General features: G+C 30.9%; 2 protein-coding genes across 2 annotated transcripts; one reads left to right on the forward strand and one right to left on the reverse strand.

The window, feature by feature from the left end:
* Positions 1-7762: 7762 nt before the first annotated feature.
* LOC125814344 (uncharacterized) lies at positions 7763-9596 on the reverse strand. The gene is made up of 4 exons (XM_049493803.1): positions 9586-9596; positions 9285-9434; positions 8439-9201; positions 7763-8335 (listed from the first exon to the last, which is right to left on the reverse strand). Exons 1-4 carry the CDS (start codon positions 9594-9596, stop codon positions 7763-7765), a joined length of 1497 nt encoding a protein of 498 aa, XP_049349760.1.
* A 3321-nt stretch (positions 9597-12917) lies between these two features.
* On the forward strand, positions 12918-14999 carry LOC125814345 (myb-related protein 308-like). Its single transcript, XM_049493804.1, has 3 exons — positions 12918-13053; positions 14054-14518; positions 14740-14999. Exons 1-3 carry the CDS (start codon positions 12918-12920, stop codon positions 14997-14999), a joined length of 861 nt encoding a protein of 286 aa, XP_049349761.1.
* Positions 15000-25529: the final 10530 nt, after the last annotated feature.

Genomic DNA, 25529 nt, shown 5'->3' on the forward strand with positions numbered 1-25529 from the left:
ATTTATTTGATGCAATTATAAATAATTTAAAGTTTACTATATCTTGCATATACATTTAGCTTGTGTGTAAAAGTTTGCTTTATTTTTTTATTTAATTTCGTATTCGTGGTGGAGTCCTAAGGTAAAAGTAAAATATGTATACACTATTTATTTTTAAATTTTACTTTCAAATTATACTAAATATATTATTGTTATCCACAATTAAAATTCACAATTCTTTACTTAGAGTGAAAGTGATCTAATTTTTAAGATGACCGACAAAATAAATTGGATAACTAATTTTTTTTTTTAAATCGATCAAATATAAATATTATTCATTAAAATAAATAAATATCAAGATGAATAATTTGAATTTTCATACTACCAGTATCCATTTATTTGCTTATTATTTTCACTAGTTTTTTTATTTTGAAAGTCTATGTTTATCTTGATTTATAGCTTGTGTTTTCACTTAATCATTCCTGAAATCATGAATAAAATAAATATTTATATTATTCGTTGGTTAACCCCCCCCCCCCCCCCCCCTTTCTTTTATTTTTTTAAAAAATCATTATTGAATATGGATTGATTGAATATTATATTATATTGATTTTCATTTATTCTATATATTTTCAATCGATTGATATCCAATTCGTTCGTATATTGATAATAATCGATTGATATCTGATCAGATCATATATTGACAAAAATCGATTGATATCCGATCCAATTCATTCATTTGTCGTGAATATAATAATTCAATATTGGTGTAAAGTGTAAACAATTATCACTGCAAAAAATGGATGAACCCATCGGTAGCCCCTTAAAGTTGACATCAACTTTCACTTAGACATCTTAACTAAGATTTGTTCATTTTAGACACCTCATGTCATGGTCCATTGTGACATTTTCACGTTTTTTTAATTATCAGTCAAGTATATAAAGTGTTTGTAATACACTCACCGATGACGTGTCAAAATGACGAATTAAATAAAGACACGTGGCATATATATAAAAAATAATTCTCAAATAATGATTTTTAGTACAAAAAAGAAGTGACCAATGAGTGAATGACACGTGTAATTTTTGCCCAAAAGACTATAAACATAAAAAAATCAAACCCCACCCAGATCATCTTCTCCACCCCACCCACCCCGACCCCTGTGTTTTCTCCACTCTTTCCCCACCCACCCAGCGTCTTCTCCACCTCTACCCACCCTAACCCCAACCCCTTCCCCACCCACATCATCTTCTCGAATAGAATAACAAACCCACACATACCACTACTCAAATCTAATTTGAGATTATTCATGAATTCATGATTTTTCATTTTTCTTCTTCTTACGATAGCAGGGGTCTTCACATTGTTTTCTTTTAATTTTTATTATATCATTACATTATAAGTTCATGGGTTCAAATTCATTTTTTTTGTCTGTAGCATTATCAAATTTATTTCTCCATTAAAGGAGTTTAAGTTTTGGGAGATGATGGCTGAAAAATGAGGAAGAAGATGAAATAAAATAAAATAAAATAAAAACGATTAAATAAGCTTTTCACGCCCCGGCAATGAGTGTATTACACTCTCTTTGACATGTCAGCAAAAAGTGTCAAAATGACATAGCGGGATACGACATAAGGTGTCTAAAATAAACAAAGTTGAGTTGAGGTGTCTTAAGTGAAAATTGGTGCCAACTTAATGGGGCCACCAATGGGTTCCCCGCAAAAAAATCTAAAAAGTAAAAAAGTTGGTACTATGTTTGGAAAAAGGGTTAACCCATCGGTGGCCCCTTAAAGTTGACACGAAGTTTCACTTAAGCACCTCATGTGGGCGATGTTCATTTTAGACACATCATGTAGGGTCTCGCTGTGTCATTTTGACACTCTTTTGCCAATCAACAAAAATATATGAGGTGTGTGTGTTACACTCGCGAATGACGTGTAAAGTGGCGAATTAAATGACCACATTTGTCAAAAACAATTTGTAAATAATGAATTTTGAGTAAAAATATAAAGTAACCAATGACTCAATGACACGTGGATTTTCCCCAAATAACTTTTTAAAAACAAATTAAATGAAGGCAAAAGGCATAAATTGCCCCCTAAACGTATACCCAAAAGTCATTTACACACTTTAACTAATGGGGTGACCTATTACACACCTTAAGTACATAAAAGTATATTTATTTCCCCCTTCCGTCACCCAACCCAGGGCGCGTTTCGCTCCACATAGTTGAGCGCGTCAACACGCTAATAAAGTCATTTTTATTTATTTTTTTAATTAAAAAAATCTAACCCAACGGTTATATTCCCATTCCCTTCACATAACCCACCCACCCGACCCTAATGAACAAAAACCCTAAATTTTCACCAAAAATCTGAATCAAGAACCCTAAATTCAAACATAGTTCAAAATTCCTTCTTTTGAATCAAAGGTAACTCTTTTTCATTATTATTCATTCATCTCTTTTCCATTTTGATTCATTTCTCTCTTTTTCATTTTGATTTGTTTCTATCTATTTCGTATTTTGAATTTTTAGTTCTTTGATTCGCGGTAATTCTTATTAAGGTGCTACAATGGCTCGAATAAGCTTGACTAGGCTCTGTTTACAAGAGGAAGATCATGAATTGGAAGAGGTGCGATGCAAACACGGATTTGTTTTGCCTTTGCTGACCTCTTGGACCCCGAGAAATCCTAGTAGAAGATATTGGGGTTGTCCTTACTATGGGGTAAGTTAATCTTTTTTAAGAGTTGAATAATTCGTTTTGTTGTTTCAAGAGCCATAGAATGATTCGTTTTGTTTTTTAAGAATGCTAGATCATGCGATTTTTGGCTTTGGAAAGATGATTATATTGATCCAAGATCCAAATTTGTGATTCCCAAGTTGTTGGGAAGAATTGCGGAGCTTGAACATAGTGTTGAATCTTCTCGAAAAGTTGAAACTTCGGATAAGGAAATCAACAAGCCTACTAAGTCGACCAAATCCATGGAAAGCAAAATAGATATGAACAAGAAGGAGTAAAAAATGGACAATTTTGATGATGATTTGAAGAAGATGAAAGCAGTTGAAAAGAAATGGAAAAACAAATTGGCCAAGTCCAAGAAAAGGGAGAAACAACTTTGGATTGCTCTGTTGTGTGTTTGTATTTTAGGTGTAAGTTTAGTATTTCAAAGAGTATTGTTTCTGAAAGGAGAAGGACATTCAAGGAAATTGTCATGATCTCTTATTGTAGCAAAAATTTGCAATATTGTGTTGAACTTGTAAGGCTTTTGTGTAATGAAAAGAATTTACAAAGTTTCCCTTAGCTTAATTTGTCTCATTTATTGTTGCAAGTATTTGATTTTGTATTTGGTCATAAACTATATATTTAGTGTGTACAACTATCTGCTCAACTGTCTAAACTATACGTTTGTGTAGCCACTGCTTAAGTAGTCACTTATTGCCCTCCATAAACACAGAAACCATCACTAAAAGAGAAGCAATATTGTTACATAAACAGACATTCATAACTGCATAATCATTAATCAAAATAGAAGTTAATATATGTCAAAGCAGTTACATAATCAAACACCACAAATCAAAATGCAGTCACAACTGCAATTCATTGTCTTAAATATAATGGTACTAAATAGGGATAAAGTGCATTGCATTGTCTATCACCCAACAAAACAAATGTCTACATTACATTACCAACAAAAATCTACCAAAACAAGTTAGATTGCATTAGAGCTCTCTAGGCTCAAATGTGCAGCCTTAGACCTAGTCTCCATTTGTTTTCTTCCCCTCATCTCTTCAAGTTGGCTTGATGTCATAGCTTGTTTTCCTTTCCATTTCACACCACATGGTGGTTTATGTCCAAGATCTCCAGTGACAACTGCTGAAGACTTCACATTTCTAAATCTTTCACTGGGCATTCCAGGCTGTTCAAATGAATATAAATAATCTTAATTTGTGATTAAAGAAAAAATAATAAATGATATTTAAGTATAGAAATAGGGAACTTACATTAATAATAGTAGCACCACTTTGTGTGTGTAGTGCACCCATTCCAACCATTCTTGTTCTGCTAGCAACACTACCCTAAAAAATAACAAAATATTCAGTAAAACAACTTATTTAAAACTTATACATGAAGTAAATAAAGGAAACTATATCACCTTTTCTGTTGAACCCTTTGGTCTACCCCTTCCTCTTTCAGTTGGAGCATTAGGTGTTGCTCTTGGGTCAACAATTTGTGTTGATGTTGGTGCAGCAGCATGGCCAGAAGGAGGTCTTGAACTTGGTCCAGTAGCAGGTCTTGAACTTGGTCCAGCAGTAAAGCTTGTGCCAGAAGCAGGTGCACCAAGAGGACACTTTCTTTTATTGTGACCCTTGTTATGACAAGTGTTGCGTGACATCTCAATCCCTCTTTTGGATAATTTTCCAGTTTTACTGGTTTCACCTTGCTCTTTCTTCCTTTTCTTGCCAGGCCTTCCTGGCATCTTCCTAACAGGAGGTGGTATCACAGAGATGTTTTGTGATTCTGGCCACATTTTCAAATTCATAACTGGCTGAATGAAGTAGTTGTATGTCTTCATGTATGTTTCTCTGTTATACCAATGAGAAATGTAGTTGATTGGGTCCAATTTCCTATGGTGAAGAGCAGCTATTGCATGAGGACATGGTATGCCTTTCAACATCCATGCTCTATGTCACGACCCGGGAGCACCCCCAAGTCGTAACAAGGCGTACTCGACCCCGAAGGGGTCTTATACAAGCCACATAGTCATTCATTGCATTCAATAATGAAAATAGTGCGGAATAATAAAAAAAAACTTATTTACATCCACACATTTAAACTTCTTAAAACAACTTTAAAAACACACAGCGGAAGTCTAAGTCTCACATGGTCATCTTAGACACAGTCGCAAAACATAAGTAGGGACACGGCCCTTTACAATCAAAAGAAGTCTATTACATGAACAAAAGAACTTAAAAGTCTTGTCCTCGAATCCATGAGGACATACCAAGTCTTGGAGGAAAGCAATCCAACACTTCAAACTAGCTAGGAGGGATCACTTGCCGGAACCTACACTTATAGTGAAAATATGAAGAATATGGGTTAGTACACAAAATGTACTAAGTATGATGACCATGCAAAACATGCTTAAAAAGGGACATTTTAATTAGAAACCATGCATTATGCCACCTTTTGAAATATCATGAACAATAGCATAAAAGACATATAAGACAAGCATAACATCAAGTAAGTCATAATATCACTTTTAAACAATATCAACATGAAAACCTTTACCTTGGACCTTCAACTCAAGAAACCCTTATGCTATACCTCGTGCAATGTATGGATGACGTCCCATACCACCATCCATACTAAGGCACCACATTTAGGTCACTTAAAGTAACTTATCATTCCTTTCTTTCACCTTTGCACAATATTCATACATAAGAGGTATATCATTAATTAAGACATGACAAGGAAAAATAACTCGTAATATAACCCAAGTATAACATGTATAACATATTAAGCATTTAAGAGCCAACATTCTTTAATAACCTCATTTAGGGTACATTCATGTCACAGTCATTAGGATTTAGAGAAACTCACTATGACCCTCTCCAAGCCTACTCGTGCAATGTATAGGTAGCATCCCATACTACTACCTACACTTTGTAGAACCTGTCAAGAAACCATAATGAAATCTCACATGATGGGAAATAAGCGTTTAACCGACATAGACCATGAGAGCTTGTCATGGAATCCGGTGTCATGAATCCCCACACCGAAAAGAGGTGGTCTACTTGCCTAAGGAAGACCAGTATATATAGCTTAATGGATCCACTAGCTTCCTATGCGGGCACATAGTTTATGGGATAAGGTAGACGATCATTGAAACTCATGCCTAACTGTCGGGGGAGTTTCCATCTAACCAAATCCGCTCGGTGCTTAGCCTACATTCCCATAGAATAGTTCATTACTTTGACATCATCACACATGAAAGGGTGCCATAAGCCTACCGATTCAAGGTACATTATTTAACACATGAAAGGGTGCCATAAGCCTACCGATTCAAGGTACATTTAGGAAAGCTCATTAACTCCTCTTGAAAGGGTGCCATGGGCCTACCGATTCAAGTCTCATCATTAACCTTTATGGAAAGATGTCATAGGCCTACCGAATCCAAGGTTTATTACTTATCATTAATGGAAGGGTGCCATAAGCCTACCGATCCAAGGTTCATTATAAGCATGTGTGGAAGGGTGCCATTAGCCTACCGATCCAAGGATTCAACAATCAACAATATAATCATTTATACAAGAAAAGGATGCATAAGCCCTACCAATTCAAGGTATACTTTACATTGAAGAATCCTTCATATTCTATCATCAACATTCATGAGTGTCAAATTGAGAAATAATCTTTCAATAGTAACACATTTACATTCATAACATGATCACATTATCTTCATTGAACTCTCATTCATACAATGTCATGATAACACTTCAATTTCTTATACTATGCCTTCAAGGCCATGGTCACAATGTAACAAACAAGTAAACAATTCTAAGTCAACATTAGCTCCTCATGTCTTGCCTTTAAGGCCATGGTCACAATACATTCCATAATTAAACACCTCCACCATAAGTGGATCAAACCAAGCAAGAACAATTTTATCCCTAATATGAGATTAAGCCAACTTACCATCCTCTAAAGCCATAATAACCATTACTCAATTCCCAACAATTCTATCACCACAAGGTGATTCACCCATAATTTGCCCATAAGGCCACAATCCTCAATTCATCCATATACCAACAATTCATCAACATTAAATCATAGGCATTAAACCCACTTCATAAGCAAATTCATGTCTTTTAATGAAAACATGGGTTCTTGAAGAAGTTTCATATAAAATCATCTTAAAATCATAAATACAACTTCAATTCACCAATATAATGACTTTGAAAACATTTTACCCATGAACCCATAACTAGAATAGAAAATAGAAGTTTTGTTCTTTGAAGACTTTTGAAACCCTTTTTTTTTGGACTCCTTGAAGGAAAGATAATCAAGGATCAAGGGTCACCATACCTTTGCTAAGATTCCCCAAGAAAATTGATGAAGACACCACCTTCAAACCAAGCCCTAGCTCCAAGTTCTTGACTTTCTTAAATGGAGGATTGTAGAGAGGGAAATGTTTTTAGGGATGGGAATTGGATTATGGTATCTAGGAAATAATATAAGTCCTTTGGAAAAAAATGGTCCAACACTTAGAAAAAAAATCAGGCGGGTGAACAGTAATGAACAGTAAAATTAGCTACTGGAATTTGCATTTTCTGCCGGACAGACTTTACGAAAATGGGCATAACTTCTTCGTCCGAACTCCGAATGAGGTGAAACGAAGTGAGTTAGGTAGCTAACTCAAAGGGCTTTCCATGGATATATTATTGGCCACCCAAATAATTTGTGTGCTAGGAGATATGACCCTCCAAAGTAGACCCTCGAAAAAGGCTTCACTTGGAAATTTCGGATTTTGATACGGTTGCTCTAAAATTTGGGTTAGACCCATTTCCCACTCAATTTGACCCCCTAAACAAGAATATGAAGTCGGATTTTCGAAAAACGAAACGGATCTTTCTATATACAGCTAAACAAGTTTCCGGTAACTTCCGAAGCACATTTTTAAGAACTTTTTGGGTCAAATTCAAATATAATCATTTCATTAAGTTCTCGACTCCAAACTCACATGTGAGGCTCTAGTTTCACTCTATCATTTTCCGATTCGTTACACTCTACAGCTACATATTTGCCTTTGAATATCAACTACATGTCTGTATGGTCCATGAAGTACCTCATACCCTGTATCTGAATTCCATTCAATGCTGCATTTCATAGACTTAGCTGTGTTATCTTGTAGAACCTTCATTGCCATTGGAGAAATGTCGCATATCCAAGTATTGCAAAACTCTCTTATCTGTCGTATTCTTTTCATCATTTTCACCCTAATTTCTTCAAGCATTGTAATTATAGTCTTATGCCTTGCTTCTAATATCCATGAATTGAAACATTCAGCCATGTTATTGTCTACAACATCACATTTTGAGGTAAAATTGAAGTAAAGCTTGCTCCATCTTTCAGGATTATAATACAACAAGTGATCAACTATATTATTGCCCAACCTTTTCATATAACTAATGTTATCTTTTAACTCAGCCTCAAAAGTAGACCTTGCACACCTCCAGAAACATTTCTTTCTCTCAAGACCTCTCCATCTCTTTGACCAGTTAGCAAGGATGTGTCTAGCACACATTTTATGCTCAACATTTGGCAAATGATCAGTTATGGCAATTTCAAGACCCTATAAGAAAATTCAAGACATAAAACTAATTAAACTAAGACATTTATAAATAAATGGCATTCAAGACATGAAATAAATCAAGAAAATCAATAAATATTCTAACCTTTTGCATATCTGATATGATTGTGAGGTCTGTACCATCTCCCAACTGAAGATCTTCCTTTAGAAGTTTGACAAACCATGCCCAAGTAAACTTATTTTCAACTTCAACTACTGCCCAAGCCAGTGGTAGCATTTGATTGTTCCCATCTTTACAAACAGCAACTAATAATTGACCTTTAGATACTCCCTTTAGAAAACAACCATCCAAACCAATGCACCTCCTACAACCAACCAAGAAGGACTTCTTCATTGCATCAAAACATATGTAGAAGCCTTGAAACATTTTTCTACCTTTTTCAAATGTTTCTTCATGAAGCTTGACTACACATGTACTACCTGGATTAGTTCTTAGCAACTCATCTTTGAAGTCCAAAATCCTCCCAAACTCAAGAACATAGTCACCCATTAACTCCTGTAATACTTTGTTTCTTGCTCTCCTACACACTGTTCTTCCAACATATAAATCCAATTCTTTTTTAATAAGTCCTTGAAACTCAAAGATTCTAATGTCAGGTTGTTCCTTTATCCTTTCACAGTAGTGACTAGATAAGAACTTGCTATTACAAAGCTTGTTCCTATTAGTAGGATCACATTTGTGAACTGGATTGTATGTCTTTACAACAAAATTATCTGTCCTAGAATCAAAGCTAGCAAATAAAACCCAAGGACAACCAACTGTACACCTAACTCTTACCCTTGTTGGTTCATTAATATACATTTCAATTGCAACATGTTCAGCAACAACATATTTGGTAACAGCAGATCTAAACTCATTAACACTTTCAAATACAAGACCCAATTCCCACACTACTTTCTGAGAAGATGCATCAAATACAACTCTATTCACCTTCTTTCTCCTTCTTGGCTTAACTCTCTCTCTCTTTGTTGAACCTCTTCTTCATTATCACTGAAAGCATCTGGATCTGTTTCAAAACTGGCAGCTTCATCTAAGGGATAATAAGGCTCATCACCAGCTAACTTACCTTCTAAGTTATTTCTATTACCACATGTAGATTCATCATACCCAGCATCTGGCCCTTTTTTTCTGTTCCTAACTTGACATGATCAGGCAATGGAGCTCTTTCTCCCCTTTTCCTTCTCTTTCTTTTACTCTTTTCCTCCCTAAAACTTCTTAGTTCATCATCTACATCACTCCCATTAAATCCCCCCCCCATTCAATGATTCTCTATCTGAATCTTGTTCATTAGAAGGATGGACAGGGTCAGGAATTGGATCAGAGGAAGGATGAACATGGTCAAGAGTTGGATCAGTAGAAGGATGGATAGGGACAGGGGCAGGGTTTGAGGCAAGGTTTGAGGCATTTTCTTGGGCCTCATGTGTGGCATTTTCTTGGGCCTCATATGTTGGTTCTAATTCAGCATCAAAAGATGCATTAGGCCCATTGTTTTGAGATGCTCCCTCACCTACTCTACTTTCCCCATATTCCAATAAAGGTGGGATCAAAACAGGATCAGCAACAAAGTGACACACAAAACAGTCCAAAATATCTCCATGACTCAAACACTCGGCAATTAATATAGTATCATAGTCAGATTTGATTTCTAACATAACAGTACTTCTAGGAAGTTTTACATACAACACACATTGTCCAGGTTCATACCCCAACTCTTTCAGACAATCCCTCAATTCAAAATAAGATAACCTATCTATATCAACATCTAAAAACTCATAAACTCCTCCACCATGATATGGTTTCCCCTTGTATTCCTTTTTTCCAATCTTAATAACACCACCGTGGTAAAATCTCAAAGTAATCAATTCAAAAGACATTTTAACCTGAAAATAATGTTATCAGTTAACCCTCAACAACAACGACAAAACATATACAACAACAAAATTCATACAACAACAACGGGGAATCATGTGAATGAAAGACAACATACAATAAACTTGAAAAAAAAAATAAAGACGAAATAACCCTAAGCTAAAAAGTATGTACTATGAAGTAACCCTAGAAATGTTTGACTGACCTTTCAAATATGGAGACGACAACAAATTATGAACGATGAACGCCTCGATTGTACCCACCAAACCCTAGTAACCACTGATTTGCTTCCACCAAATGATGAACGCCTCGATCGACAATGTTCTTCAAATATAACTACAAGGATGCTTCAAAAACACCACAAAATCGAAGAAATCTTTAGCTGAAATTAGGATTTACAGATGAATTTTTTCGATTAGGTTTTGGTGTTCTTAGAGAAAGAAACGGGTGGGTGAAATAAATGGACTAGGGTAAACTAAAATGGATTTGGGTGAAAAAAATCGGGTTTGGGTGAAAAGAAACGGGTTTGGGTCAAATGAATCGGATTGGGGTCTTTTATTACGTGGCTTAAATAGGAGGCGAGTGGCTTTCACTCTAGGCATAATGTCCTGGGTTGGGTGACGGAAGGGGGAAATAAATATACTTTTATGTACTTAAGGTGTGTAATAGGTCACCCCATTAGTTAAAGTGTGTAAATGACTTTTGGGTATACGTTTAGGGGGCAATTTATGCCTTTTGCCTTAAATGAATAAAATCCCCACATGACCCCGCCACCCCACCCACCACAATTGTCTTCTTACTCATTTGCAGAAAAATCTGCACATACCCGTTCCCCTACCCCATTGTCTTCTCCAAATACCCCATCTCTTTTTTGCTAAAATATCTGGGCACCTACATACTCTTTCTTTTTTATTAGTGTCTTCTTCCAATATTTTTTTTCTTTTTTACCCTAATTAACATGTTTATAATTTACCAAAAATTAAACTTACTCCTCTTTAAATATTAAATTCTTTCAAGAAAGAATCTCATGAATAATTTAATATTTAATCTTGAAATGGGTATATTCCTAAATTTCTAAAATAGTTTCCATCATTTTTCATTATTTTACTGTAACTATTTTTATTCACCATGTTGGATATTTAAGTTTGCAAAAATAGTGGCTGAAAATGGGAAAGAAGAAGAAAAAAATAATTAAAAAATCGACTAAATAGATTTTTCACGCGCGCTCAACAAGTGTATTACACTCACTAAGCCATGTAAGCAAAAAGTGTCAAAATAACACAGCGAGACCCTACATGAGGTGTCTAAAATGAACATCGCCCACTTGAGGTGCCTAAGTGAAACTTCGTGCCAACTTTAAGGGGCCACCGATGGATTAGGCCTTACAAAAATTTATCTGTCCTATTACATGAGATGACAAAGAACTTTCATAGTCTATCATTTTTCATACACGTGAAACATTTAGCTTCAGAGAATTAAAAATAATTATTATTAGTTTAATTGTCATTTCAGCATAAAAATAATAATTTGAAAAACTAAATAATAGGAGTTTTTATTTTCAAGTTTAAAAATCATATTTAAATTGAAGTTGTGTTTGAATATAAATATAATTAAAGTTCATATTTTTTATTTTTTTTCTTGAGTAACTATTCGGTGTGAAAATAAAATTTTTTTCAAATTCCGTAAAATTTGGGGGTTCAACTTCAAGTTGATTTTTGAAACATTATAACAATTTTATGTTTCGAATTAAAATTTTGAAAGGGCAAAAACTATCCATAACTAAATGAGAATAAAATTTTTATATTTAAAATGATTTAAATTTTAAAAAAAATATTTTTATCTTATTGAAGTGATTTATAATCGTTAAAAAAAATCTTTTAAACGCAAAAAATGTATCACATTAATTGAGTGGAACGGAGCAACTTTTGCCTAATCAATTCGTTATACTTAAATAATACTAGTACTTTCTTTGTCATATTAATTAGACTAGACATAAAATATAAAAATACAAACAAAATATTGAATTTTCTCCTCGTATTTATGCTAAAGATGCGTTGTAAATAACACCCAATTAATATTTTTTGAATCATGTCATTTTAAACATGAGTATTATCAAGGATAAAATAAGAACATTAAATAAAAAGCGTGTTTTTTCAAATAAATAAATAAATAAATAATCTAACTAGTTGTCCACTCAATAACTTTCGCCTTCATGTATCCATTGTTCTATAAATATATTTTCATTTTTTACTTGTCATTTTTAATATATTAAGAAGATTTTAAAAAAAATATTAGTTACTTATTTTTAAAATTAATTTTAGGCGTTAATATTAAATATCAATTAATATAGATATTATAATAAAATATTCTCATATCAATCATTATTTCTTAAACAACGTACAAAATACAAAACAGACAAGTAAAAAATTAAAAATGAACGAAAAAAGTATAATATATATATATAATATATTTAAATAATGAATCTGAGCGACCGTCCGGTAAACCAACAACATACATGTGGGAAATAACATATACTATATACATACCAACAAACTCTTTAAAAGGAGCTTGGATTATTTAATAACTTCTAGATCATCCATTTCTATTGTCCTTTTTCTTTCTTTTTTCATACATTAATAACACACACAAAAAAGAACTCATTGTCTAAAAATCAAATTATCATTTTGTGAAGGAATGGGAAGAAAACCTTGTTGTTCTAAAGAAGGTTTAAAGAAAGGATCATGGTCTAAAAAAGAAGATTTACTTCTTACTGAATATATTAAGGATTTTGGTGAAGGTACTGGATGGAGATCTCTTCCTAAGAAAGCAGGTAATCACTTTACAAAAAATAATATTTTTTTCCCGAGAAAAATCAATCGAAAATAGTTTATCTACCTTCTAAGACAAGTACAATATCTTCATTTTATGATTTGATGAAATATCTTGAATTTTATGTTGAATTGCTAAGGAAGAAGAATGCAATTTTCTAGTAATGAGTATTGATCAATTCGATGCAATATCTTTGTCAAGTTTCTAATTTGCATATAGTGGCGGATCAAAATTTAGACGTTGTGAATTTTGAGTTAATAAAAAAGTGGCTTCAAAATGTATATAATACTATGAATTACTCTGTTTTTAAAGTTGTTTCATAGAATTATTTGTGTTTATGTAGGTCATTTTCAGTGCTAAAGTTAGAATTTTCAATACAATCAAAGTCAAAATATAATAAAATAAACAATATATGAAAACGTCAAGGGAATTCCATACATATTATGTGTACCTAAGAATTTCTTTACCTAGTTATATAATGTAGTTTTCTGACAAATAGGGTATCAATTATGGAAAAATGATAGAAATCTCACATTTTAGTTTACTTATTACCATTATCCCCTATAAATTTTACAAATCTCCAAAATCCCTCATTTTTACGCAACAGATTAGTGTATCTCGCGCATCAGATTAATGTATGTCGCGCATCAGATAAGTGTATCTCGCACATCAGATTAGTGTATCACGTATAAAATGTACATCGGATTAGTGTATCATGTATAAAATGTAATGTATCTTACTTAACGATTAATGTATCAGCGCTTATATTATTGTATCCGTTTGAGGGATTTCTGTAATTATAAACTTTTAAGGGATAAATTATAATTTTACCTTAAAAGTATGTGATTTCTTGCCCATCAATTATCACCATTTTCAAGAAAGTTGTGGTTAATTTCACCTTTGATCACCCCGATTGAATTATATAAAAAGTTTATTTTATCAATGCACTTATTAACTTAAACTAGTTAGTTAACTAATTAAATGTAGTTCACATATTTTAGGGCTACTAAGATGCGGCAAGAGTTGTAGTTTAAGATGGGTGAATTATCTTAAACCGGGACTCAATAGAGGGACCTTTACACCCAAAGAGGACGATCTTATTGTTCGACTTTATACTCTTTTGGGTAGTCGTTGGTCCCTCATTGCTGGAAGAATACCCGGTAGAACAGACAATGACATCAAGAACTATTGGAACACGAGTCTCCTCAAGAAACTCAAAGCACAAGGAAATGAGCCACGGAAACACAAATCTCAAGCAAAAAAAAGGAGAAGGAAAAAGGAAAAACCGAATGTCTCTTCCCAAATTAATCGAAAAAATAACGACGAAAATAAGACGAGGAGGAAGAAGAAGGAGAAGATTGTCGAAAAACATAATATTGAAGATGAAGTAGCAACAAAGATAGAAGAGCAACCACATACACAGAATTTCGCTCAAGCAGTATCAGATAATAATCACAATTTCACTAGTAAGTGCATATGTGATTTTCTAATGGAACCTTCTATTGTGTCACGTTTTAAAAAAATAAAAAAATTAGCGGTTATTTAAAACAAATTTATTATTAGGTGATGTATATCAAAACCGCTAAATATAAAAATAATATTATTTACTCATATATATGATTTATTTATTTTTATGAAATTTTATCGAATGACACAAGCCTATGTTTTTTTTTTTTTTTTTTTTTAGGTTCTTCTAGCAATCAAGATGGCACAAGTAGTGCAACCTCTGCTAGTGAAATCCATTCTTCATCTCAAAATATTGAAGATCAAAACCAAGATCAAATTTTTGAGAAACTTCAAGTGATAGATGAATTACTCCTCAATGATAATTTCCTTTTTCCACCTGAAAAATGCATAGAGTTCAATAATAATGAAAATCATATGTTATTTGAGGAGGTCTATGAAGAGTATTTTCAACTTGTTTATGAAAATTCATGTCATTTTTGAGCTATGGTGGATTCAGAATTCAAGTATTATGAGTTAAATCTTCAAAGTTCTTAATGTCATTAAATATTTGTTATCTATTAGTATATTTTCTATATAAATTTACGATATCGAAAATACTCAATTTATACGCACCATATGTTTTCAAGGTCATCCACATTCTTTTGTCGGCTTATTTTAGTCTATGCAATTTTAAGTTTCAGGTGTTTTGTGTGTCATTGTTACCTCAATGATCCTCTCACCTATATTGTGAATTTTTTTTTATCATATTAATATGAATAAAGTTGTATTTTATAATATTTTTCGTATAGCTTTTGAATATTTAAATTTTATTTTAAATTATCGAATTAATGTAATCTAACTTAGCTTTGAAAATAATCAAGTTGACTTTTGAAAAGTGCACCATGACATTTTAAAATGTATTTTTTTTCAGGTGTTTTGTGTCACTGTTACCTCAATGGTCCTCTCACTCGTATTATTGTTATTATTTCGATTCGATTTATTGTCTTAGTTTCTTTTTAGTTGTTATAGTTTTCTTTTTTTAGAGTCAAAGCATATGAATTTTGATAAACGTTTTAAGATGTATTTTTTCATCATATTAATATGAATAAAGTTGCAATTTATAGTATTTTCCATATAGTTTTTGAATATTTAAAATTTTATTTTAAAATATCAAATTAATGTAATCTAATTTAGCTTTGAAAATTAGTTAAGCTGACTTTCGAAAAGCGTATCATGACAACTAAGAAGAAACGAAGGGAGTACGTGATTTTTTTTTTTAAAAATAATTTATATTATATGAATATTAATATTTTAAAGTATAATTTTTTATCGGAATATAAGAATAATTGTAATTTAAAGTGTTTTTTTTTTTATAACTTTTGAATATCTTAATTTTAATTTTGAAATTTTAATTATTTTTTTTACTTATTTTAGCTTAAGACATTAACAAAATTAACTTTCGACAAGAAAAATAATTATAAAAATTGAGATTAAAAAAAAACATATTAAAGTTCAATATATTTCTACAATATAAAGTATTTTATATTATTAGATCATATTTCATTGCAATTTAAAAGCCCAAGCAAATGAAGCAGTTGCATTACACCTCCAAAATATGTGTTAATTTTTTCATAAAAGGATATTGAATACGTTAAGGAAAAATGAATTTTTTACAAATAAATTTTTAGAATTAAAGTTGATAAATTCTTAACTGATATCAATAATTTCGACTATATAGAAGAGTGAAATCCTGGGACAACGATCAAGGACAATTTTAGCATTTTATATTTATTCATTTTAAAATTATACAAATTTTATTTTTGAATTTGTCAAAATATATGTTGACGTGGCTACATGTTCTCTTCAAATTACATGATTGATTATTGTTTAACGATTCTGATAATTTGATGAAAAATATAAATTAGTAAATCATTAAGATTTTAAATGGAAAGATTCATTTGAATTTTGGGTACCTGATTGTTGAAAATTGGTGGTAAATAAATTGAAAATATGTGACATCATTCACATTTTTTTTTGAAAAAAAAAGAATCGTAAATGATTCAAGCGACAAGAAAAACTTCATCAAACTACCACCTTTTGTGGAGAAAAGAAGAATAAAGCTACAATTTTTTAGCGTGAATTCAATTTTAATCGGACTTCATAAGAAAAAATATAAATATCGGACACGAGGTGGAAAAAAAATTAGTATACTCAGAGTAGAAAAAGAGTTGAAACTGTTTATATGCATTTTAAAATGACTATTTTGCTTCTATTGTTCTTTACCATCAAGTTATTGGAATACTGACGTATAATCATCAATTTAAATTTAAGAAATATTTTTTATCAAAGACGATTCAAAATAAAATTTATGTATCCGCTTCTATAATGTTAATCATAACCTTTTAAATTCTGACTACGCTTTTAATTATGTCAACCACATATTAAAACTTATGTCTTGGATGAATGTTGGGGTGCATTGTAAGACTCTTCCAAGGTGATTTTTGATAGTTAGGGATCAAAAATAGGTACATTTTCTTGATAGAGAATAATATACCACTATGAGTGAAAACACATGCAACACTATTAAGTATTGTTTTTTCTATGACTTTTAGTCAATTTCACGAGCGAAGCTAGTAACTTGTATGTGAGTTTAAACTTCGTAGATTTTATTTAAATAATATATTTGTGTTAATGAATTCATTAAATATGTATAAATATTAAATTTGGAATTCAGTTATTATCTCTTAAAATCATTATTATAAAAATTCAGAAATTCATAAAATTAAAATTCTAGCTTTCACTCTGAGCGGATGTTAATTGTGATTTGATTTGCACGTTATAATCAATCATTTTCCTAGTTCAGGTACAACATTCTCTGCGCAATTTTATAGGACAAATTTCCGAATGAAACTATTTTTTTCAACTTAGCTTGACAGAAAATTCTTTTTACTTTTTTGATTTCACACTAGATGTATGATATTCAATATGTTTTTTTCTCCATTTCACACTATTTTTTTTGGTATCAAACCGAACACGCCTAAGTTATGCAAATATTTGCACTAAGGTTATTTGCATGTAAACATATATATTTTAGGAATAATACAAGATAATATTTTCTATTTTTAGGTAAAACTCCCTACATGTTCATTATTTCACAAAATTATCTCTTATATAGAAGCCACAAAGGGTGAGCAACTTAGGGTTGTTAGCTTGTCATCTTATTTTATCTAAGGGTATTTTTGTCATTTGACATCATTAGAGAAATTTTATTGTATGAGTAGGTAATGCATAAGAACTATTTAGGAGTATATAGGGATTGCAAAATGGGTATAATTTAGGCGTACTCGTTTGATTCAATTCATTTTAAATGGGTTAGTTATTCAATCATTTTAAAGTGGGTCAAATATAAATCAATTCATATTATCTATCATAAAATATGAATAATACATGAGTATTCATCAATCGCACTCTCCTTAAATTACGTATGGGTGTAGAAACCTCTAAGAGTGTGGTTGTTATAAAGAAAAATACTTTTTAATTTTCTCATATTTTGAAAATAATTATTAAATGGACTTATTTTTCTCTAATCTAAGAAAAATAAATTTTCATACATAATGTAATTAAGGAGGGAAATTTCCTTAAATTAGGGAATATTTTCAAAAAATTTCTTAAATCTCACCACCTGAAATTGGTTCAAACATGGGATTCCGATTTCCTACCCTAGTCAGACTTCCAACCCTAATTTGAGATTCAAATTTTAATCTCCCGACCTTGACCCATGACCACTTATTTTTTCAAAAACGAAGTAAATTCAATGTCATCATGGTAGGTGAAAAATTGGAGAAAAAGGAGATGTTTTGTTAATAGGAACAAAAAAGTGTTTGCTATTATGCTATTAGTTGGCGTTTTTATGATAACAAATATTTTTACTTGTCTTAGTATGAAGTTAATCTATTAAATATGTTAAGATATTTCATTTAAATATTCAAATTAAACTTTGTTTCAATTGAATATTTTAATAAAATAAAAATTCCACCTTTGTACAAAAATGTACCAATTGTTAAAAAGTTGCCAACATCTTCAAAATAGTAGGTGTATGAAGGGGTTGGGGTGAGGGTGTGGCAGTTACAGAGTTAAATTTTTTTTTAAGGGATATTGAAATTTAAAAGATAAACATAAAAGAGATTAAAGAGATTCAATATTTATTATATATAATCTTAAAAAGAAATAAAAATTAACCTTATATATAATATAGTATTTCAACGATGAACCTCTTCCACACTGCTAGAAAATAAAAATTTAGGGACAAACAAAATTTTATAGCTAATTAACAACAAAAGTCCAATAATGTTGATCTCATTTAACTACGAATTAAGGACGAGTTATAGGAAAATTCAATTAGTTAAAATTATTTTTAGCGACACTTAATTAGCTAAGAATTACTAATAAATTATGTGACTAATTTCTTATTTTGTCGATACCCTGGCTACACCTTTTTTTTCCGAACAGTCTCAACGTCCTCGTTGAGAGTCGCTCTGCGAGACGTCTAGTCGTCTCTGAACTAGAGAGCCTAAACGGCAATGAGGATGAGTCCCCCGGTCGACAAACAACTTCCTCGCTCCTGACTATTCATATTACGATTTATTCATAATCAAGGCTCTAACTGCCTAATCAAGGAGCAGAATTCTCTTCTCCCCTAAAAAAAAACTCCTTTTTTTTATTCTTTAGTGTATGATTTGACTCCACTCAATATATTATGCCCATCAACCGACCTACTGTAGCTGTACTAGGGTGCAACTGACACAGGAGTAGGGGGAGGGGTATTTCCCTCTATTGACACCCAATTTTGACCCTCCCCGATAATAATTAATTTCTGAGTTTCTTAATTTTCAAACAATTCAAAATAATTAGTTTTAGATATTTCAAATAATAATAATAATAATAATAATAATAAGATAATATATATATATATATATATATATATATATATATATATATATAAATAAATAGTTTGCAAGTTATTTAAGTAGTTTGTCACCTTTTATAATTTTCAAATAATAATAGGTCTCTTATATAATTTTGTGTATAGTTAGTATATTTTATAAATATTCAAAAAATCGTCTTTAAAAGATTTTAGTTTTACTGAAATAGTTAGTTATTTGGTTTAGTTAATTAATACTCATATTTTTGAGTTAATTAGTTTATACTTAAGTTAATTATTTTATTTTATTTAAAAAATAAGAAGCTCATAATTAATTTATATTAATTCATCTTGTTTAAGTTTTGACCAAATTCATCGATTGAATTTAATTTGGTTACGATTGAAAATTATTTAGGGATCTATTCTTGGAAAAATCACATCATATACACATTTAAGGGTCAATATTACAAGTTTTAAACACATTCTTAAAATATTCTTACTTATAACAGTTTATTTACGGGTTATAACATATTACTTAAATTTAACTTTATTTAAAAATTAATTACAGGTTTATTTAAAAATAATTAATCTCTTTATATTTTTATATTATTAATTATTAATAGCTAGCTAATATAATTTCAGTTCCTTTTTAAAATCGAAATTATCAGTTACACGAATTTAGGGATTTACATTGATTAGACTTCCTTTTTTACCGTTACACTCCAATTAATTTTATTGAAAAATCAATTTCCATTTATTTAATAAATGATTAATCTATTTATGGTTTTTTATTATTAATTAATAATATGTAATTAAATTGAGTTCTGTTCCTTTTTTAAATCTGAAATTATCAGTTACATAGATATAGGGATTCACCTACAACAAGTTTCCTTCTTTACCATTACCACCTCCCATACGTCAATCCCACCCCCTCCAAACCGCCCATACGTCAATCCCTCCCCCCTCCCCCCACGCTCATCCAGTTCTACATGCCATTAACACACTAGCCCAATTTTACCTTCATCTATCTCATCTTTCTCACCACCAAACTACACTAACTTTACAATCCTCCATTCAATTTAGTTTTTTCAACAAAACCATGTCGAAGAAAACGGTTGTAACTCCTCGAAAGATCCCTCGATTAGTCGAAGGAACTTCTACGAATGAAGTTCATGCTCCATCTTTCAACATTTTGACTCAAACACCACTGCCAAACATTGTTGAAACTCCGGCTAGGGGTGATTCATCTCTATTGAAAGATCAAAGACAGAAAAAAAATGACTCAAATAAAAGGGTGAGTCCGATAAATCGAAAGGGGAAGAAGAGGAAGGGGAAAAATGTTGAAACTCCTTTTGATTCTGATTCTGATTCTAATTTTGTTACTGAATCAAAAAATAAAAAAATAAAAAAAATAATGAATGTTGAAGTTGCTCAGTTGTCAAAACCATCTACAAAAAGATCAAAAAAAAAAGAAGGAATCAGAAGTCCCAACACCTAAAAAAGACAAAAAAAATTGTTAGGGTAAATATTATATTCAATTTATTTTCACATTATTAAAACTACTAATTTTTTCCTAAAAATATCACATTATTCTTATATTATTTTCGAAATAGTTGTTTGAATGAAACGTGTATGAAATCTGATTAATATGTGTATGATTCTGATTAAACAGTTGATTGTTGGATATTGTATGATTTGTGATATAATAGTGGTATACAAATGGTATGAATTGTGTTTTAACAGTAGTGTGATTGTCTATTAACTGTATATACAAAGAGTGAGAATGGCACGATCAGTGAGAGTGAAGTTACTGGTACGACTGCTAGCAAATTTGGTGGACCTCGCATAGCAAAAGAACATGTTCCGGATACCACCAATTATCCTACACCAAGACCACGTACAAGAAATTTGAAATAGTTGATTGCACCTTCTACTTTTTTAGAATTACATGTTTTTTTTTATACTTTTGAACAACTTTTTTGTATTTAAGTATTTGATGATATATAATATCATATGTTTTCTTCCAATCAAATACCATCTACATATGAATTACTGTTTGGCTATTATAATTTCAGGATACTAGTAATATACAGATTTCATACCATTTGGATTCACTATTTTAAAATATCAGTGCGAATCCAAATTGTACAATTAATGGATGAAACGTGTGTGAAATTTGATCAATATGTGTATGACACTCAATTTAATGTTTGATGGTTGGATATTGTATTAATTGTGATATAATATTGTTATACAAATGATATACATTGTGTGATTATATGAAATTGATTTATTGTTAGTATAATATGTGTGATATAAACTGAAGTTCGTGTTGGAATGAAACTTGAATAAGATTGGTATAAAGTTTGTTATATATTACATTATATTTACACTATCTTATATATTAATTTGGAATAAATTTTATTTCCAAGTATATTAAATCTGTATAAATAATTAATGAATCGCGTATATGAAATCTGGAATCTAAAATCTGAAATTTGTACAAATATTTACACTATCTTATATATTAATTTGAAATAAATTTTATTTTCTAGTATATGAAATCTGTATGAATAATTAATGAATCATGTATATGAAATCTGAAATCTGAAATCGGAAACCTGTACAAATAGTTACACTATCTTATATATTAATTTGGAATAAATTTTATTTCCAAGTATATGAAATCGTAAAGAAATCTACATTAGCTTTCTTTTGATCTAAAAAAACCCGCACACCAACATCATTGTTGATACTAACAGGGGGACATCTATCACTAAATATATATTTCATCTCTATATTGTGAATATTAACATCTATCATTAGTTGCGATGTTATCGCACTTACTAGACCACTATAAAGACTAGAATACTCATATATAATCCCCTCCATCTGAAAATCAACATATTTCCCTGTTTCATTAAAAAAAAATAACAATTAGTCTTACATAATACCAAAAAAAAAACAAAATTATATACACTTGTCATTATTTTTTTATACAAAAATCATTCAAACAGTAAACTACAAACATATTTCATTAAAAAATAAAATTTCAAATTTCATACCCACTTAATACAAATTTCATACACACAATCATCATTTATACCAAATTTATACATTTCTCATACCAAATAGTTCATTCCTTTCACACAAATTTATACATAATTGACAAAACTTATATAAACAATAACATTTCACATTTCATACCAACTTAAAACATTTTTAATACACTTATTCAAACTTCAAAATAACTTTTTTTAATAACTAGTTAACACACTTTCATACCAACTTAAAACAACTGTCATACAATTCTTCAATACACTTTCGTACCAAATTAATTACAATTACACTAACAAATTCATTCAAAACTATACATTTTAATTCATTTTTTCACGAAAAAAACCAGTAATCAATAATATTATAGAAACTTACCAAGAAAAAAACCAGTTATCAATAATATGGTGACACTAAATCACTACCAAAAAACAGAAACTTACCAAGAAAATCACTAATATTACAATTTCACAACAACTAATAAGTATTATGAACAAAACGTATTATTTATACAAAAAAAAATATCACATTCAATATAGTGGCGATTTACAGTTTCATTTTTTTATTCTATTTCATTGAAATCCAAATAAAAATAGTAAACAATTAAAAATACTCACCTGAAGCAACCCATCTTCTGCCATGTTTAATTAATATTGATACGTAGTTGTCCATCACAAAAAAAAACACGTTTTTTCAACAAAAACAAAAAAAATTCAATTTGTCGCCAGTGACAATTTCTGGAAGAAAAACGAAGAGAGAGAAACGTCAAAGAAAAATGGATAAAATCTGATTTTTAAATTAATTTTAACAAGTTGGAGTGAATTAAGGAAACTGAATATTCTTAATTAGTTTGAAATTCCTTAATTCATGCTAATTAATAATTATCTTAAATTAATTCAAATTTAAGATAATCCCTATTTCCGTTTTTTTTCATTTTTTCCTTCAAAAACGTTTTATTTTAAATTTTTTTAAATCTTTTTATTCTTTTTAAATCAAATTTTTTAATTACTAATTTTATTTTATTTTAATAATATGTTACAACCTGAAATTTTTAATGTTATAACTTGAAAGTCTAAATCTATTGCTATAACTCGAAAATATTAGTATAATATATGTCATATTAGAAATTTTCACTCTATTCTTTATCAATTTATTCCAACCAATTAAAAGACCAATTTTGGGCCTCTTTCCTTAAACCATTCCAGGCCCATTTTGCTTAATTCAGCAACTCAATTCAATTCTCAACCCCTCTTCCTTCAATTTCCAGACCCCACTCCCTCTTGTTTTCGGCTCATTTCCCTGTTATTCAATTCTCAGCCCACCATTCAACAATAATATACCAACTACGTACAATACCCTTTCCACCAGCGCACAACGTACAACAACAATCCAACACAAACCGACCCCACCTCTACACTGTTCTTCTTCTCCCCTGCGAAATCGAGCCAGCAGCCCAAAAAATCGTACAGCAGGCATGCCTCTGTCCTCCTTTCCCCTTTCGGAATGAGTCAAAACGTCAAAGAAAAGGTGTTTAGCCGGAAGGGTGAAAGGTTTTGAAGTTTTGAATTTCAAATTTTGGCCTTTTGAATCCGATTTTTATTCCTTTCCCCCCCAAAATCTACCATAATTCCTCCCTATATAACATCTCTTATGTTCATTTGTAAAGGGGGATTTTTTCTTTTTTTTGGGGTTTTGGATTATTTTGTTGAGCGAAAATATCTAGAACAAATTAAGCAAAATAGTTAAAATACATACCAAATATACTCCTAGGAACCAGAGGAGGCAACTAGTGTGAGTAAGAATCTCGTTGTGGTCGTGGAAAGTTACTTCTTTGCTCGTCTCGATCTCAGTTTGCTGCGTTCACAAAGGTAAATCTTATCTCAGTTCAACCTTTTCCACTTTCTTAATGTGTTAGCTATTTATTTGTTAGTTATTGCAAGTCTCCTAAGCGTTGGAATATTCTTATCGTTTTCGATTTAGTGTCGACTATGAATTAGTGATGGAACTTGTTTAGCTATTCAAATGTTGATGTTTGTGTTTATTTTCTGGAAGGCTTGATGATTCCTCTCTGTCTCGAACCTCTTTTTCTCCTTGTTAATATCGGCTCATGCCACTGTTTTTTTTTTTCTCATAATGTCACTACGAGTTATGATAGTTGTTTATTTTTGCTAGTGTTTATGTCTAGCTATGTGGTGGTTTCGATTCGTTTGAAGTAAGTAGCGTGAGTAGACGAGATGATCATCTCAACTGCTTGAATACTTTATTTTATTTTGGTATTGGTTTGCTCTGTCTCCTTTTTCCTTGATGACCTCTTATTAGATTTTTATTTTTTTATATTTTTTACCCTTTGCAAAGCATGCCAAAAAATCATTTTCATGTATGTATTTGGATATAATAATATTTGGTTGTTTCACCTTTCCTTCATCTATGTTGTCTTGGGGTTTGGTAATTTCACTGCCTAGAATGATCTTTGGTTCAAGTCTCCACCATGTTTCACATAATATTTCTTGTTTAAAATTGATTACCGTTTGTCAATTGAGTGAAAGCGAAAAATCTGAATTTCTTACTTTAGTTTCCAAATTTTATCTTTGTTAGAGTCGGATTTGCAAGGTCATTTGCAAGCATGGTTTTTTTTGTGGTTAACCTTTCATTATGTGACATGCTGATTTTTTTTTATTCCAAGGATAAATTCCTATGGCTCTGTTTGCTACCTATAAGTTTTAATAGTTCTTTAAATAACTTGTCAATATGAGAATATACATGGAATTGGGAATTGGCAGAGACTAAAAAAATATAAATATAAAATTTGATTTGATCATAATTTGCATATCGTTTGCACCTACGGTCTCCGATTTACATTCTTGCTTTGATCGCACATGATATGATTTTGCTCCCTTAAAAGAGTTGGTAGTATGTAAATTCTAGAATGTAGTAGATAAATATTAGCATATGAGAGTATAATAAATATTAAACTATGGTGGTATGTAAAGTATTAAAATACGGTAGTAACAAATAATAGAATATGGTAGTGTATAAATTTAAGGACACGGTAGTAT

Source organism: Solanum verrucosum, unplaced genomic scaffold (genome assembly GCF_900185275.1).
Source record: "Solanum verrucosum unplaced genomic scaffold, falcon-dt-bn FXZP01000268.1, whole genome shotgun sequence".
Lineage (NCBI taxonomy): Eukaryota > Viridiplantae > Streptophyta > Magnoliopsida > Solanales > Solanaceae > Solanum > Solanum verrucosum.